This window comes from Dipodomys ordii, unplaced genomic scaffold (assembly GCF_000151885.1).
Source record: "Dipodomys ordii isolate 6190 unplaced genomic scaffold, Dord_2.0 Scaffold22, whole genome shotgun sequence".
Taxonomy (NCBI): Eukaryota; Metazoa; Chordata; class Mammalia; order Rodentia; family Heteromyidae; genus Dipodomys; species Dipodomys ordii.
The window spans coordinates 6,528,968-6,545,438 of record NW_012267238.1 but is presented as its reverse complement, the minus strand read 5'-3'; the positions used below and the strand labels follow the sequence as shown (position 1 = coordinate 6,545,438).

The following is a 16,471-nucleotide window of genomic DNA, read 5'->3' as shown; positions in this document are numbered from 1 at the left end:
TAGCAATGATGTTTTTAGATATGACAACAAAGGATTGAACAATCAAAGAAAAAAATGGGTCATGGACACTTCATCATAACCAAAAGCTTTTGTGCATCAGAGGATTTGTATGAAGAAAGTAGAAATGAACCTGTAGAATAGGATAGGTGATGTTGCAAAGTGCATATATTGCATCACATAACTGGGGCAGGAGGGTTATATTCCAGATTTCATAAATAACAGCTAAAACTGAGCAACAGTAAGAACCTATTTCAAAAATGGATAATGAATTTGTATAGACATTTCTGCAAAGAAGATATACAAAGACTAATAATAAGCATATCAAAAGATGTTCAATATCATTAGTCATTAGGAAAATGCAATTCTAAACCACAATTATATGCTACTTTATACCTAACAGAATAAACAATTGAATGTGAGTAGTGTGGTATGGTGATGGGGAAATTGAAGCCCTCCCATATTCTTTATGGAACTGTGATATGGTACACCTGCTGTGGAAAAGAGTTTGGCAGATCTTCCAAAAGCTAATTGTAGATTTGCCATATGACTTAGAAGTTTCACTCATAGGCATCTTCACATGAGCAGGGACTCATATACTTTATACCAATATTTACATGTTATTACTTACAGTAGCCACGGATGGAAACAAATCATATCCATCAGTAGGTGACTGAGTGTTGCATTAAAGATTACACTTTAATGAAAACATTATATCAAATGAGAAAATAAGCAGACACAAAGGGACAATATTACGTGGTTCTAATTACACAAGCTACCTTGAATCTGGATTTGCCAATCCAGATACCAAAAGTAGATTAGAAAGTACTTTGAGTTGAGAGGAGACTTTAATGGCTAAAAGATGTCTGTTTGGGGTTATGCACTGGTGGCTTATGCCAGTGATTCTAACTATACAGGAAGGTAGAGTTTAGGGGATTGAGATTTGAAGCCAGTCCAGGTACAAGTCTGCAAGATTCCATCTCCAATTAAAAAAAGAAACTTCATTTCCAGCAAAAAGACAGACTGATCATGTGGCTTAAGTGAGCAAGCAAACTGAATAAGCACAAGGTTTTTAATTCAAACCATAGTAGTGACAAGGAAAAAGGGGAATTTCTTTGTAAGTGATGAAATAAAAATTGGTGATGGTTGGGGCTGGGAAGGTGGCTCAGTGGTAGAGTGCTTGCCTTGCATGCATGAGGCCCTGGGTTCGATTCCTCAGCACCACAGAAGCAGAAAAAGCCAGAAGTGGCACTGTGGTTCAGGTGGTAGAGCGCTAGCCATGAGCTGAAAAACTGAGGGACAGCGACCAGGTCCAGAGTTCAGGCCCCACAACTGACCCAAAAAAAAAAAAATGGTGATGGAGACAAAAATTTTGAGTGTACTTAAATTGCTAGTAAATAATTTTGTATTATACATTCATTATAAGTATGTAAGCTTATATTACCTATCTTCACCATAAGAAATATTTAGTGTTATAGAAAGGAAATTTGACTAGCTTTAGCAATAATCTTAGGCTCTAACATATTCAGTATCAAAATAGGTACATAACTTAACAATGGAAAACTTTTAGTATAAGATACTATTAATTCCCCAGAAAAATAAAAGCAGGAAATTAAAGCAAATCAATCACTAGTTATTTTATTTATATCATCAATATGCTTCATCTCCATATCTGAAACTAGGTGTTATTAAATATTATTTATGTACATTTTGACCATTTCTGACCTACCTTTTCGTAGCTTTTAAGTCAATTCTGTTTTCTGTTCTAATTTATCTTTTGTTTGTTTGTTTTTTGCCTATCATGGGGCTTGAACTCAGGGCCTGGGCACTGTCTCTGAGCTTCTTTGTCTCAAGGCTAGTGCTCTACCATTTGAGCCACAGCAGCACTTTATGCTTTTTTCTGTTTATGTGGTACTGAGGAATTGAACCCAGAGCTTCATGCATGCTAGGCAAGCTCTCTACCACTGAGCCACATTCGAAGCCCTCTAGTTTATCTTCATGGTGATTTTTCTGGAATAGTTTTTGGATCATATTTATGTAATGAACTGTGACATAGCAAGTATTTATTGGCACATATTCTTGTACTTAACACAAAATCTACATTTTACAGAAGACAAATTTGAAATTGAAATAGGTGGCTGGTCCAACAAGACCGTTAGTAGAGAGAACCAGGATTTGGATCTCAGTCTAGATGATTTTAAACAGCTATGTCTGTTTATATTTATGCTGTTTCTAGGTTACTTATAGAACAAATTACTTGGAAAAGCTACTTTCCAATCATACTCTTTGCATTTGAGGCATGCTGTTATGGTTAATAAAATGTGTGAAAATAAAATAGCTTTATAGAAGTTTTATTTTTCTTGGTAGTCTATGTTATATGTTTTCAGTATAACTTCCGCACGCCCCCTCTTCCCTCCCCTATCCAGTTGCAGGGCTTGAACTCTGGGCCAGGGCACTGTCTCTCGACTCTTCAGCTCAGGGTGAGTGCTCAACCACTTGAGCCACAGCGCCATTTCCAATATAACGTTTCTTTGAAGAAAAGAGTTTACCGAAAGATTGTAAAATTGACATTATTACTTATTTTTGAGTTAGTATAGATTTATAGTATGAAGGGTTTTCTTTGTTATCTTGCCATACAAGGTCATAGTATACTTTGAAATTTTCACCTCAGGAGGTTAGAGGCATGGCTCAGATGGTAGAGCACCAGCCAATGAGTAAAAACATCAGATACTTGGTTCAAATCCTAATGTGGTAATACTGAATATGTTAGAGCCTAAGATTATTGCTAAAGCTAGTCAAATTTCCTTTCTATAACTAAATATTTCTTATGGTGAAGATAGGTAATATAAGCTTACATACTTATAATGAATGTATAATACAAAATTATTTACTAGTAATTTAAGTACACTCAAAATTTTTGTCTCCATCGCCATTTTTTTTGGGGGGGTCAGTCTTGGCGCCTCAGAATTGGCACCTTTTTTATATGTGTATACTGGTACTAGAGCTTGAACTCAGGACCTGTCTTCTGACTTACCTTTCATGCTAGTGTATATAAGGAGTAAGCACTCTGTCTTGATTGCAAAATATTTTTTTATTGCTAAACATTTTATTTTCTGGGCTGAGAGGGTGGCTTAGTGGTAGAGTGCTTGCCTCACATACATGAAGCCCTGGGTTCAATTCCTCAGTACCACATACATAGAAAAAGCCAGAAATGGTACTGCGGCTCAGGTGGTAAGAGTGCTAGCCTGGAGCCAAAGAACTTCAGGTAGAGTGCTCAGGCCCTGAGTTCAAGCTCCAGGACTGGCAAAAAATATATATATATTTTTTCTACCCATTAGAACTCATTGTTCCTTTGCCTATTCCTTCCCAACTACTAATATATTTCCTGTGGATTTTATTATTTGAAACATTTTGTCTACAGAGAATCAATAGAATCATGTACTTAACATTTTTTTGTGTGTGGTGTTGGGTATCAAATCTAGGGTTTTATACTTGCTAGACATGTGACTGAATAAACTATTAAATAGATTGTACGTTTTGTGTAGCCATTTGTTTAGTGGACATTTCTGTTGTTTTTATCTTCAGTTATCTGTCTAGTTGGGGTAAAATGTTTTAGATCTTGATCTTTTAGCTTTTGATTCAATCACTTTAGGGTCTAACCTGTAAATACTTTTAATAAGTTTTCCTTTTACTTTCAGGTTCTCTCTTTTGCCCTCCTTCATCTTCTCTCTCTCTACTTGTACCCCTTAATACCCCCTCTTTAAGTTCAGTTATCTGACATTAGCAAACACTTCTGATGGATTTAATTAGTCATTTTAGAGTGTAATTGGGTTAGTCAGCTTTCTCACGTAAATTCTCTTTTATAAATATATATTAACAAGAACATGTAGCTTCATATTAGGAGACTATCACTGTTGTGTTAGTAAGCCAGAGAGAGAGAATAAGAGTGGAGAGAGAAATCATCCATGCAAGTGATAGGAAGACATGGAGGAAGGGATCTAAGCCAAAATGTGCCTTCTACAACCTTCCAGTACCCCCCAAGCTGGGACCAGACTTTGAGAACCCAGAGCAGTTGCAGGACATTCCCAATCCAACCTAAATGTTAGTAAAAGTGTTTTCTTGTATCAAGATATTAATTTTCTCTGACAGATATGCCAAGAGTTTAACAGCACCTGGGCATGGGAGATGGAGAAGAAGGGCTATCTTGAAATGAGTGTTGAATGCAAACTAGCGCTCTTAAAGGTAATAAGTGTATTATCTGTTACAGTTATTTTTTATTCAAGTTTTCACTTTTGACTACTTGTTAGATTAGAAAATAAATGAAAAATAGACATTGAGACAGAAGACAGTAGACTCTTTTAATCTTTTACAGTTCAGTAATTTTAAAAAGTGTTCTTTCTTTGGTGTGTTTTAAAATTGTCCTCAAAACATAATGAATTTGAATTATTTCTGCTTCTAAGAACATTAATAGAATGGGCAAACAATTGCCTTAAATTCCATTTACCCACTGTTTTCAGCTTTGATGTTCCTTGCTATATTATTCTAAAGAAGTTTACCAACCTAGTAATTCAATAGTAATTTGATTACTAGTAATTTTATATTGTTTTTGAGATGACTAAGGGCATCCCATTGTATATGATTAAAATATACAAAAGCACTTGATCATCTCAATATAGGCTTATTTTCAAGTTTGAGTTTTCCTTTTTTCTCATTTTCTAATTAGTAATTAGCCATCACAATAGAGGAGAAAATATGCTTTGTGAAAAATGTAACAATAAATTCACTACTTGTAAGATTTACAGTAATTTATAACTAGACTTCTTATTGAAAGAACTTCAAGGTATTTATGATGGTTCTAAAAATATATGTCAGTGTGTCTGTGTTCGAGACAGGATATGGTTATTACTATAACCATAGAGATATTCATAGCTGTCCCTTTAGTGCTACAAGTTAATACATGTTAATTGCTGTTTTCAAGATGCATATAGGAAACCTTATGCCTCTGAGGTACTCTGTTCATGCAGCATTTATATCTTTAAAATGTCCAACTTTGTTTTATTTTATGTTGATATTATTTGTTTGTTTGAAATGAGATTTTACAATGTTGGCCGCAGATCTCAAATTTCTGGGCTCAAAAGATCCTTCTGCCTCAGGCAGCAGAGTACCAGAAAACATTATTATTACCTTTTTTTTGGGGGGGGGGTCCGGTCATGGGGCCTGAACTCTGGGCCAGGGTGCTGTCCCTCAGCTCTTAAGCTCAAGGCTGGTGCTCTACCAATTGAGACACAGCGCCACTTCCGGCTTTTCTTTTTGCTTATGTGGTGCTGAGGAATCGAACCCAGGGCCTCAGGCATGCAAGGCAAGCGCTCTACCACTGAACCACCTTCCCAGACCATTATTACCATTTTTTAAATACCACTTTGAAACAAAAAGTAGGGATTTTCTCAGAAATTTTAAGATGGAACTGCCAAATGATTTAGTAATCCCCTGACTAGGTATGTAGTCTACAGAAATGGAATCTTTAGGTCAAACAGTCATGTGTACTCTGATGTTTACTGCAATAATGATGCAGTAATGGAATCAAATCTAACTTGAATACAAATGAGTAGATTGAACATAGTATATATACATAGTAGAATATTATTGAGCTGGAAAAAAAAAGAAGGAAATACTGTCATTTGTTCCATGATGAACCTGGACAACATTAAGTGAAATAAGCCAGATACAAGTACCCCTTATAATATCTAAAAGCAACGTTTTATATGGTAGTGACCATAAGTTACAGTTAGGGTGGTCTGATTGGAGAGGTTTTTGGTCTGACTTTCAAAAATTGTGCTAGGCAGATGATCTATCATACAAGATATAATATATAAGATATTACATACTTGAAAATTACTAATTTTGTCAGTCTTATCTTACCACAGAAATATGTACATTGAGGTAATAGATATGTTAACTAGTTTGATTTGTCAGTTCTACATGACCAATGTCTCTCTATATCGAAACCTACTATTGTATACTATTAATATTTAAGATGTTTTCCAGCATAATTCATTACTTAAAAATAAATGAAACCTTAAGTAAAGTTTTATGTAATTGTGATTTTTACTGTACTTAGACTTATTGCTATAGAAATATGATTTGATTTGCTAGATGTGGTAGCACATACCTATATTCCTAGTTACTGGAGATGCAATAGGTAAGGAGAATTGCGGACCAAAGCCAACAGAGGCGAAAGATATTGTGACACACTGTTTAAAAAGCAGAGGACAGAGAAGAGGCCTGGGATAGACTCAAATAGTAGACAGCTTAAGTTCCATCCCAGTACTGTTACACAAACAGTCCTCCTAAAAAGAGAAATAAATATTTGATTTCTGTGTGTCATATTGATACAATCAATTTGATTGTATCAAATTGATATATTCATGTAAATTTAAATGTTAACTTAAAATATATCTTTTTATGTTGATTATTTTAAATGGATTTTACATAAAAGGTAGACAAGGTAGATGAAATTGAGTGTTCTATTTCCTTTGTCCTTGAATAAACCAGTTATGTGTTTGTATATTTATTGTGATGAAATATCTGTGAGATATTTTAAACCATGTTATAACTATTTTTCAGTATCTCTGTGAGTGTCAGTTTGATGACAATCTTAAATTCAAGAACATTATTAATGAAGAAGATGCTGATACTATGCGTCTCCAGCCAATTGGGCGAGACAAAGATGGCCTCATGTATTGGTACCAGTTAGATCAAGACCATAATGTCAGAATGTATATAGAAGAACAAGATGATCAAGATGGCTCATCATGGAAATGCATTGTCAGGTACCTTTCATTAGAATCCCTGTACATTTATTTAATAATTTCTTATTTTAATCTCTTCTCCACAAGAACATGTTCTAGATATCAAGGATGGTCCTTTTTTACAAAGTTGATAAATTTCTAGTACCCAATGAAGTGTCAATAATTTGCCAAATAAATGTAAATAATTGACCATTTGGTCTGTATCAGGGCATATACTTTACACCTCAAAAAGTGTTATCTGGAAGTTGGGTGCTGGTAGCTCACACCTATAATCCTAGCTACTTAGAAGGCTGAGATCTGAGGATTGCAGTTCAAAGCCAGCCAGGCAGGAAAGTCCATGACACTTGTATCTCCAAGACCACTCAGAAAACCGGAAATGACTCTGTGGCTCAAGAAGTAGAACGCTAGCCTTAGGCTGAAGAGCTGTGGGACAGTACCTAGGCCCAGAGTTTAAGCCCCACGACCAACCCCCCTCCCCCAAAAAAAAATAACCGCTAGAAAACTTGAAGTGGCACTGTGGCTCAAGTGGTAGAGTACTTGCTTTGAGCTGAAGAGCTGTGGGACAGCACCCAAGCTCAAAGTTCAAGCCCCATGACCTGCAAAAAACAAAAAAACATTGTTTGGCTTCTTAGCTATTGTATGCTGTCAGGTGTTACATTTCTAAATATATTAATTTGGCCAATTCATCTTGATACAGTGTATTTTGTATTTTGCTACATATACCACTCTCTCCCTCTCCTTCTCCCCCTCTCCCTCTCCCTCTCCCTCTCCCTCCCTCTCTCCCTCCCTCCCTCCCTCCCTCCCTCCCTCCCCCCCCTCTCTCTCTGCCAGTCTTGGGCTTGAACTCAGAGCCTGGGCACTATCCCTGAGCTGCTTTTGCTCAAAGCTAGCAATCTACCACTTCAGCCACCACTTCTGGCTTTTTCTATTTATGTGGTACTGAGGCATTGAATCTAGGACTGCATGTATGCTAGGCAAGCACTCTACCTCTTACCTCTAAGCCACCTTCCTAGCCCCATATGCCTTTCTTTATTGAAGTTTTAAAAAGCATTTAGAGAACTTTTGTGTCATAATTCTTTTTATTTTTTTAATTCCTATTTGTGCTGACAATAATATTTGAATAGAAACATTTAATGAAAATACTTTTAGAACACTCAATTGGCATTTCTGAATTTCATTATTGTTAAGTAGTTCTACAAAGAGGTTTTAATTCTACATATGAGTATCTTCTTTTTATTTTTGGTGCCATCTTGGGACTTAAACTCAGGGCCTAAGCACTGTCCCTGCCCTCTTTGTGCTCAAGGCTAACACTCTTATCACTTGGAGCCACAGCTCCATTTTTGGCTTGTTTTTGCTGCTTAATTACAGACTTTCCTGCCCTGGCTGGCTCCAAACTGAGATCCTCAGATCTCAGCCTCCTAGGATTACAGGCTTGAGCCATTGGTGCCTGCCTTGGTGTATTATTTTTTGAGCAAATATAATTGCATGATCTTCATGTAGTTTTTCTAAATGTAGGTAAGTATTCCTGAAGTAAAATTAACTCACCATCTCTCTCTGTGAATGTAGACACTTAATGATGTTCTGTTTATGATGTTTGATAGTGCTTCAATGTGTACTATTCCATGTGTACATATACTAGCCTTACATAGATTGGGGGGGGGTGCAGTTCTGAGGCTTGCACTCAGGGCCTGGGCACCACTCCTAAGCTTCTTTTGTTCAAGGCTAACACTCTACCACTTGAGCCACAGTGCCATTTCCAGCTTTTTCTGTTCATGTGTCCTGCTTTATCTGTTTATGTGGTACTGAAGAATCGATCCCAGGGCTTCATACATGCTAGGCAAGCACTCTACCACTAAGCCACATTCCCAGCCTACTTTTTTTTTTAATATCCTCTCTAGAGCTAGGTACCAGTGGCTCACTCTGTAATCATTGCTACTCAGAAGGCTGAGATTTGAGGGTCTTGGTTCAAAACCAGACTAGGCAGGAAGGTCTGAGATTCTTTTCTTTTTTTCTTTTTTGTTGGTCGTGGGGCTTGAACTCTGGGCCTGGGTGCTGTCCCTCAGCTCTTCAGCTGTACACTAGCGCTCTACCACTTGAGCCTCAGCCCCACTTCCGGCTTTTTCTGCTTATGTGGTGCTGAGGAATCGAACCAAGGACCACATGCATGCAAGGCGAGCAATCTACCACTGAGCCACTTTCCCTGCCCCAAGAAAGTCTGAGACTCTTATCTCCAATTAAGCACCAAAAAAGCTGTGGAGCTGTGGTTATAGTGGTAGAGCACTAGTCCTGAGCAGTAAAGCCCAGGACCTGCACAAAAAAGAAAAAGGGAAGTGTGTGTGTGTGTGTGTGTGTGTGTGTGTGTGTGTGTGTGTGTGTGTGTGTGTGTGTCTTATAGAAGAAAATATCTAAGGGGAAAATCAATCACAGTCATACATGCACCAGACAACTTCTCATGTGCACTGAAGTTGTGACCCTAGGATTCATGTTGTAAAAAAAAGTTTTGTGGTTATATTTACTTTTTAATATCTAGTGGGATTGGCTAATAAAATTTATGTTGAGAACTGTTGCACCTGAGGGTTTAGCGTGTGTATTTGAACATTGTCTTGTCTAGCTGGACTGCAAGAAGGCTCAGTTCTCCTTGGGACTTGGAGCAGTTTTCCTTAAATTTTTTGCTAAAGTTAACAGGTTCAATCTGTTGTCCAAGAGGCAAGTTATCCTCTCATTTCTTTGATCTCCTTTCCTTGATCCTTGTTAATTCCATTTAGAGTCCTCCCTCAGGACAACATCTCTTCCTTAGGAGGTTTCAAGGACCTTATCAGCCCAAGCCTCAGCTAGTAACCAAATTGTAGATCTTTCCTCATAAGTACAGCAAATGTCTAAGATGCCCAAATGTCATTCCAGGGAATTCCTTAATAAAAATGGAAGAGTCTTGCCTGAGAAGCCAAGCCTGGCTGGGAGGGTGTTATTCTTGTATATTAAGTGTCCTGACCTAGTTGGTGAGCATGTTGTAAGATTTTATGTTCAAATCTAAGTTTATCCATTGACTCTTTGTAGCTACATTATTTCCATGTGTTACTTTTCTGTGCTTTAACTCCCCACCCCAGCCTCCCAAATAGTAAGGAATATATGACAAGACCCTGAAAGCTTTTAAGGATGTGGAAGACAAGGTTGATATGACTGGATGATGGAAGAACTTCAAGTCCAAAGTCTTACTCTGTCAGTACATAGGAAAGTTGCTTGAGTTTGAGTAGAGATGACTGTTGAGAAAGTGGCCTTTACTTTGTTGGACCAGGAGGGCTGTAGTTGTCACAAAATGAAACAGACATTACAATCAACAGTAAAAGGTACTCAGTAGCCTCTTCCACAAGAAGTTTATCTATCAGTACTGTTTTATCCAAGGTGACTTGAGCAGACACAGTGTCATTTGCAAGTCCAAGTGAAGTGTCACTTTTTTTGTTTGGTTATTTTTTGGTTTTGTTCCAGTACTGGGCTTGAACTCAGGACCTGAGCACTGTCTATGAGCTTCTTTGCTCAAGGCCAGCTCCAGAGCTGGAGCCACAGCTCCACTTCTGGCTTTTTTGTAGTTAATTGGAGCTAATAGTTGCACTTTGAACTTTGATTCTCATATCTTTGAACTTTGATTCTCATATCTCTCAGCCTCTTGAATAGCTAGGATTATAGACTTGAGCCAGACGGTCACTGGGTTTTTTGGTGTTTTGTTTTATGTTTGTTTTTTTTTTAAACAAAAACAGTTTAATTACCTCTTGTAATTTTCTCTACATGATTTCAGTCCTAAGGGAATTTGTGTGTTGGCTAATTTAATTTTGTAGCTTCCAGAATGGCAATAAACCAGCATATGAGAAGGGGAGAACCTAAATATCAAAACCCCATTATAAAGCAGAAGTAGTAGAGGTTGTCAAAGTCAGAAGACATACCATCCTAGATACCAGGAAGGCTTTAGCATTAGATAACCATAAGAACTCTTTTTTCTATAACCTCTAGTCTTTAGTTACTGTCAGAAAGGCTGGTCCCAAGTGATTCTTGTTTTTGCTGTAGTTTAGGCTGGCCTAAAGGTAGTTATGTAGCCCAGGCTCACTTCAAACTCCTTCTGTTCTAGCCTGTCAAGTGCTAGTACTACAGTCATGTACCTCCATACCCAGTTTGATTCCACTTTTATTGTGACCATTTCACATTATATCTGGACAATTTGCTCTTAAGATATTGGGGATTAATCACTCTGTGGCTGGCTTTAATTGTCCCTAGCCACTGGGATATTTCCTTTTCAGTCTGATTTGAACCCCTATTGGGGGAGAAGTGATAACAGGTAGAAATCAATTTGTATAACTAAAAAACTGAGAAGGAATAGTTTTTCCTCTTAGCTTACCTAATGTCCATTCCAGTCCCGGGGCTTGGATTAAGGGCCTGAGTGCTGCCCTGAGCTTTTTCACTCAAGGCTAGCCCTCTACCACTTGAACCACAGCTCCACTTCTGGCTTTTCTTTTTTATTTATTTATTTTCATTTTCAAATATACATATAAATATATATATATGTTTTTTATTGTGAAAATACTGTACAGAGGGGTTATAATCACAAGAGCAAGGTAATGACTACATTTCTTATCAAGCATTGTTGCCTCCTCCTTTGTTTTTCCCCTACCATGACTTTTCTTTTTAGTAGTTGACTGGAGATAAGTGTCTCACACTTTTCCTGCCCTACTGGCTTTGAACTGCAATCCTCAGATCTCAGCTTTCTGAGTAGCTAGGATTATAGGCATGAGCCACAGGCACTCAGTCTTATGTCCATTCTTAAGTTTAATTCTATCTTAAGTTTAATTCTATCTGTCCTATAGGTGATGTCTTTTCAAACAGTACTGCTCTGATAGTTCATAGTTGCAGTGACTTGTGTGGAAGATGAAGATTGGTGGAAATATGTTTCAAAACCAACCTCGCCAAGAATCTGTTGAGATCCTATCTGAACAGTAGTTAACAACAAAATCATCTAAAAATAGTAGGAGTTCAGTCAACACCTGTGGGGTAAAAACTCAATATCCTATCTCAAAAATAACCAAAGCAAAAAGGAAAGAAATGTTACTCAAGTGATACAGAAGCTGCCTAGCAAGTGAAGTTGCACTTCTGCTAACGTCAACAAAAAGCCAGTAAGAGCAAATATTTAAAGAAAACTAATTCATTTGACACATAAGTACTTTCAAGAGTCATCTTCTATGAGGCCAACTGCAAATGCTCTGAAGAAGAAAGCAAAATTTAGCATCTTTAGCTCAGTAGGACAGAGCTAAGCCAATCACCAGAATAGTAACTATTTTGGGGGAAGGGTGTTGATATGATCGCTCTCTGGATTCATGCTTGGCCATATGCTGTGACCATTTTCCCAGTCATCTCCAGAATAAGTAATTGTAGGATGGTGTTCTTATCTTAGAGATCCATTGGTCAGCCAGGACTTCATAGAGAATGCTGCAGGGGATAAAAATAACACATTTTTGTTTGGGGCTTGGGAGCTCAAATTTTACAACTGGGGGAGATTTCTGAGATGTGAAGGGATTGTTTCCCATTTGAGGAAGAGAGAGGTGTTGGACATATAAGCCACCATTGAAAGCATAGAGGTATTCCCTCAAAGGGTACTTCCATGTAAACCTACTGGGGGGTGGGGGGAAGTTCCCACCTTCCAGCTTGAGGCTAGAAGGTGTCTATCTTGGCATGCTGCTGAGCACATTGACCTTTGGGTATTCACTTTGTAGTTTACAGTGATTCAGGTCACCCAGGTTGCATGCTCGTACCCTTTGAGCAGAATTGAGTCATAGCACCAAATTGTTACTGGTGGTGGGATTGTGTGAGCCTCTTAATTACAAGGATTTTATGTGTGAACCCCTATGCTGAGCTTAGGATTCTGTTTCTTTTTTTTTCTTGTTTTGTCATTTTCTTATGACTGTATTCTTCACTTCATCTATGGTATATATATATATATATATATATATATATGTATGTGCACATCTGAGAGAAGGTTGGAGGAGGGCACAGAATCAGTGGAAAGCAGGTGAAAAAGTACAGCAGTGGAGCCCACAGGCCACACTGGTCATTGATGAAAGTGAACTATGCAACTCATGGGCAGAGATGAGAGGGAAGGAATGGGAGAAAGTGAGGGAACATGATACTATGAAAAGAAAGGAAATGTTCTTATTACCTGACATATGTAAAGGTAACCCCGCTATATATCACCTCTAAAACAACAATAAAGTAAAAGAAAAAAAAAGTCACAGGAGGCTCTAAGGCCCTGAGTTCAAGCCCCAGGACGAGCAAAAATAATAATAATTTGTGAGGAGACAAAGTAGTAAAGGGAGTGATTTCAATTAAAGTACATTATGTACATGAAAAGAAATTACAAAAAGAATCTAGATTAAAATGTTATTTATTGGGAATTTTCTAATATTATTGAATCAAAATGAATTCCCATGTTGTACTTCTAAACTATAATTTTCAAAAGAATATCAGGTAAATTTTGAACTCTATTATTAAAGTTGACTTTCTTCCATAATCAAAAAGTTATAGATAATTTATAGCAGTATCAAATAATATTAATCTCAAGATAGAAACTTATTTTTCAAATGAATCATGAGCTTGAATTATTTGAAAAATTTTGTTTAGCTGTACTACTGTTTTGGATGTTCTTAATGTATTTATCTTTCTGTAATTTTAATTTCCATTGGGTATTACTCAGTTCTTTGGGATAAGAAAAAGATTTTTATATTGTTTTGTTTTTTTCCCCTTGTTTAGAAATCGAAACGAGTTGGCTGAGACTCTTGCACTGCTGAAAGCACAGATTGATCCTGTACTATTGAAAAACTCTAGCCAGCAGGACAACTCTTCCCGAGAAAGCCCCACCTTAGAGGATGAGGAGACTAAAAAAGAGGAAGCAACACCTAAACAAGGTTTTTTTGTGTGTTTTTTGGCTTTTTTGCTTTGCTTTGTAATCTTTTAATCTTCTACTCCTCTACAAACTATATTTGATCCTAGTTTGAAAAATTAAGGAGTTTCCTGTACAATAAAGCTTTGTTATTTAAAGGGGAAGAAGGCAAAGAATTTTTTTTAGCATTCTAAAATATAAATCAAATATGTTCTAACTATTATAACCATTATCTTTTATTAATTTAAAAATGGTAAAACATATAGTGAACTTTTGTGGGAAAAAATACAGCATAGAATTGACTGTTTAAAGCATTTTTTTTTGTCGGTCGTGGGGCTTGAACTCTGGGCCTGGGCGCTGTCCTTCAGCTCTTCAGCTCAAGGCAAACGCTCTACCACTTGAGCTACAGCGCCACTTCCGGTTTTCTGGTGGTTTATTGGAGATAGGAGTCTCACGTTCTCTCCTGCCCGGGCTGGCTTTGAACCGCGATCCTCAGATCTCAGCCTCCTGAGTAGCTAGGATTACAGGCGTGAGCCACCAGCGCCCGGCTGTTTAAAGCATTTTTAAGTATATGGTTCTATGGTTCTATTAAACACATTTACTGTGGCATACCATTACTACCATCTATCCTTTTTTTTTCCCCCTAACTGAAACTTCCTTCCTGTAACATACTATCTTCCCATTTTCTCATCTCTTCAATCCCTAGCATCTACTTCTGTCTATGTGAATTTTTTCTTTTTTCGGGGGTCCGGTCATGGGGCCTGAACTCTGGGCCTGGGCACTGTCCCTCATCTCTTCAGCTCAAGGCTAGTACTATACTACTTGAACCATAGCACCACTTCTGGCTTTTTTTTTCTGCTTATTGAACCCAGGACCTCATGCACACAAGGCAAGCACTCTACCACTGAGCCACCTTCCCAGCCCCTGTCTATGTGAATTTGACTACCAAAAACTTCATATGAGAGGAATCAAAAAATATTAGTCCTTCTATGACTGGCTTACTTTGCTTAGCATAATGCTTTTAAATTATCTGTAGTATATCATGAATGAACCGTATTCATATTATATATATGTATGTAGATATATATACGACATTTTACCACTTTAACAGTTGTCACTTGATGTTGAGTACCAGTGGCTCGTGCTTGTAATCCTAGCTATTCAGGAGGCTTAGATCTGTAGAATACAGTTTGAAGCCAGCCTGGGCAGGAAAGATCATGAGACTCTTACCTCTAAATAAACACCCAAAAAGCCAGAATTGAGCTGTGGCTCAAGTGTTAGAGTGCTAGCCTTGAGCATAAAAGTTCAGGGACAGGTCTGGGAAGATGGCTCAGTGGTAGAGCACTTTCTTTGCATGCCTGAAGCCCTGGGTTCGATTCCTCAGCACCACATAAGCAAAATGAAAGAAGCCGGAAGTGGCGCTGTGGCTCAAGTGGTAGAGCTCTAGCCTTGAGCTGACAAGCTGAAGGACAGCACCCAGGCCCAGAGTTCAGGCCTCACAACTGGACCCAAAAAAAAAAAAACAAAAAACAAATGATATACTAAAAGATTAAAAAAAAAAAAAAAGTTCAGGGACAGTGCCTAGACCCTGAGTTCAAGCCCTAGGACTGCCCCCACCTTTGGGCTATTGTGAATATCCTTTGAATGTGGTGCACAGATAGGGTTGAGCCTTTTATTAGGTATATATCCTGAAGTTGGTATTATTATGTTTAATTTTTTGAGGAACCACTGCAGTATTTTCCATAATGGTTATATCATTTACGTTCATACCAGCAATATTCAGGACTCCAATTTCTTTGTGTCCTTGTGAGCACTTGTTAATTTTTGTTTTATTTGCTTTATTTTGGGGTGTTTTTTGTTTTTTTAGTCAGAGCCCTTCCTAATGACTAATGGTAAATGAACATCTTTTCAAGTACTTATTGGCCACTTATATTTCTTATTTGGAAAAATGTTTGTTCAAGTCCTTTGTCCATTTTTCTGCACGTGTGCTTTTGTGATAGGGTCTACTTTATGTTGCTCGGTATAGTCTTGGTTAAAAATCCTCCTGTCTCAGCCTTCCAAAGTAGCTGTATACATGCATGTCACCATGTCTGGCCTGACCATTTTTGGATGGTGGTGGAGGTAGTACTAGCATTTGAGTTTGGGCTTCATTTTTGTTAGGTAAGCACTCTGCTTTAGCTTAACTTAGTTTCACTTAGATCATTTTTCTTCTGGTTATTCTTGAGATAGGATCTCACTTTTTGCTGAGCCTACCTCGACCACAGTCTCTTATATATGCTTCCTGTGAAGTAGTAAAAACAGGCTTTTCCCACTTTGCCCATGTGTTGGTGGAGATGTGGTCTTGGAAACTTTGCTTGGCTGGCCTTGAGCCACAATCTTCTCAGTCTCTACTTTCAGCCTGTCCATTTTTAAATTGTAACATTTTTGTTGTTGAATTTAAATTTTTTTTCTTTTGGATTTTTCAAACTCTTATGTCTATGAGAATTACAAGTATTAAACTTGGTTTCTGATAGAGCATCTTTTTTATTTTTTATGTTAGTAATGGGGCTTGAACTCAAAGAATTGTACTCTTTATTTTTTTATTTTTATTTTTTATTGTGAAAATACTGTACAGAGGAGTTACAATTACATGGACAAGATAATGAGTACATTTCTTTTTTTTTTTTTTTTTTTGTCAGTCGTGGGGCTTGAACTCTGGGCCTGGGCGCTGTCCCTCAGCTCTTCAGCTCAAGGCGAACGCTCTACCACT

At 37.6% G+C, this 16,471-nt stretch overlaps 1 protein-coding gene across 2 annotated transcripts in view; it reads left to right on the top strand.

The window, feature by feature from the left end:
* Positions 1-16,471, top strand: part of Rsf1 (remodeling and spacing factor 1) — a 130,228-nt gene that overhangs the window by 65,477 nt on the left and 48,280 nt on the right. For both annotated transcript variants that reach the window (XM_013014090.1, XM_013014089.1), the window contains exons 3-5: positions 4,147-4,239; positions 6,622-6,827; positions 13,593-13,747. In XM_013014090.1, coding sequence (XP_012869544.1) covers positions 4,147-4,239; positions 6,622-6,827; positions 13,593-13,747 — 454 coding nt within the window. The remainder of the gene's footprint in view (positions 1-4,146; positions 4,240-6,621; positions 6,828-13,592; positions 13,748-16,471) is intronic.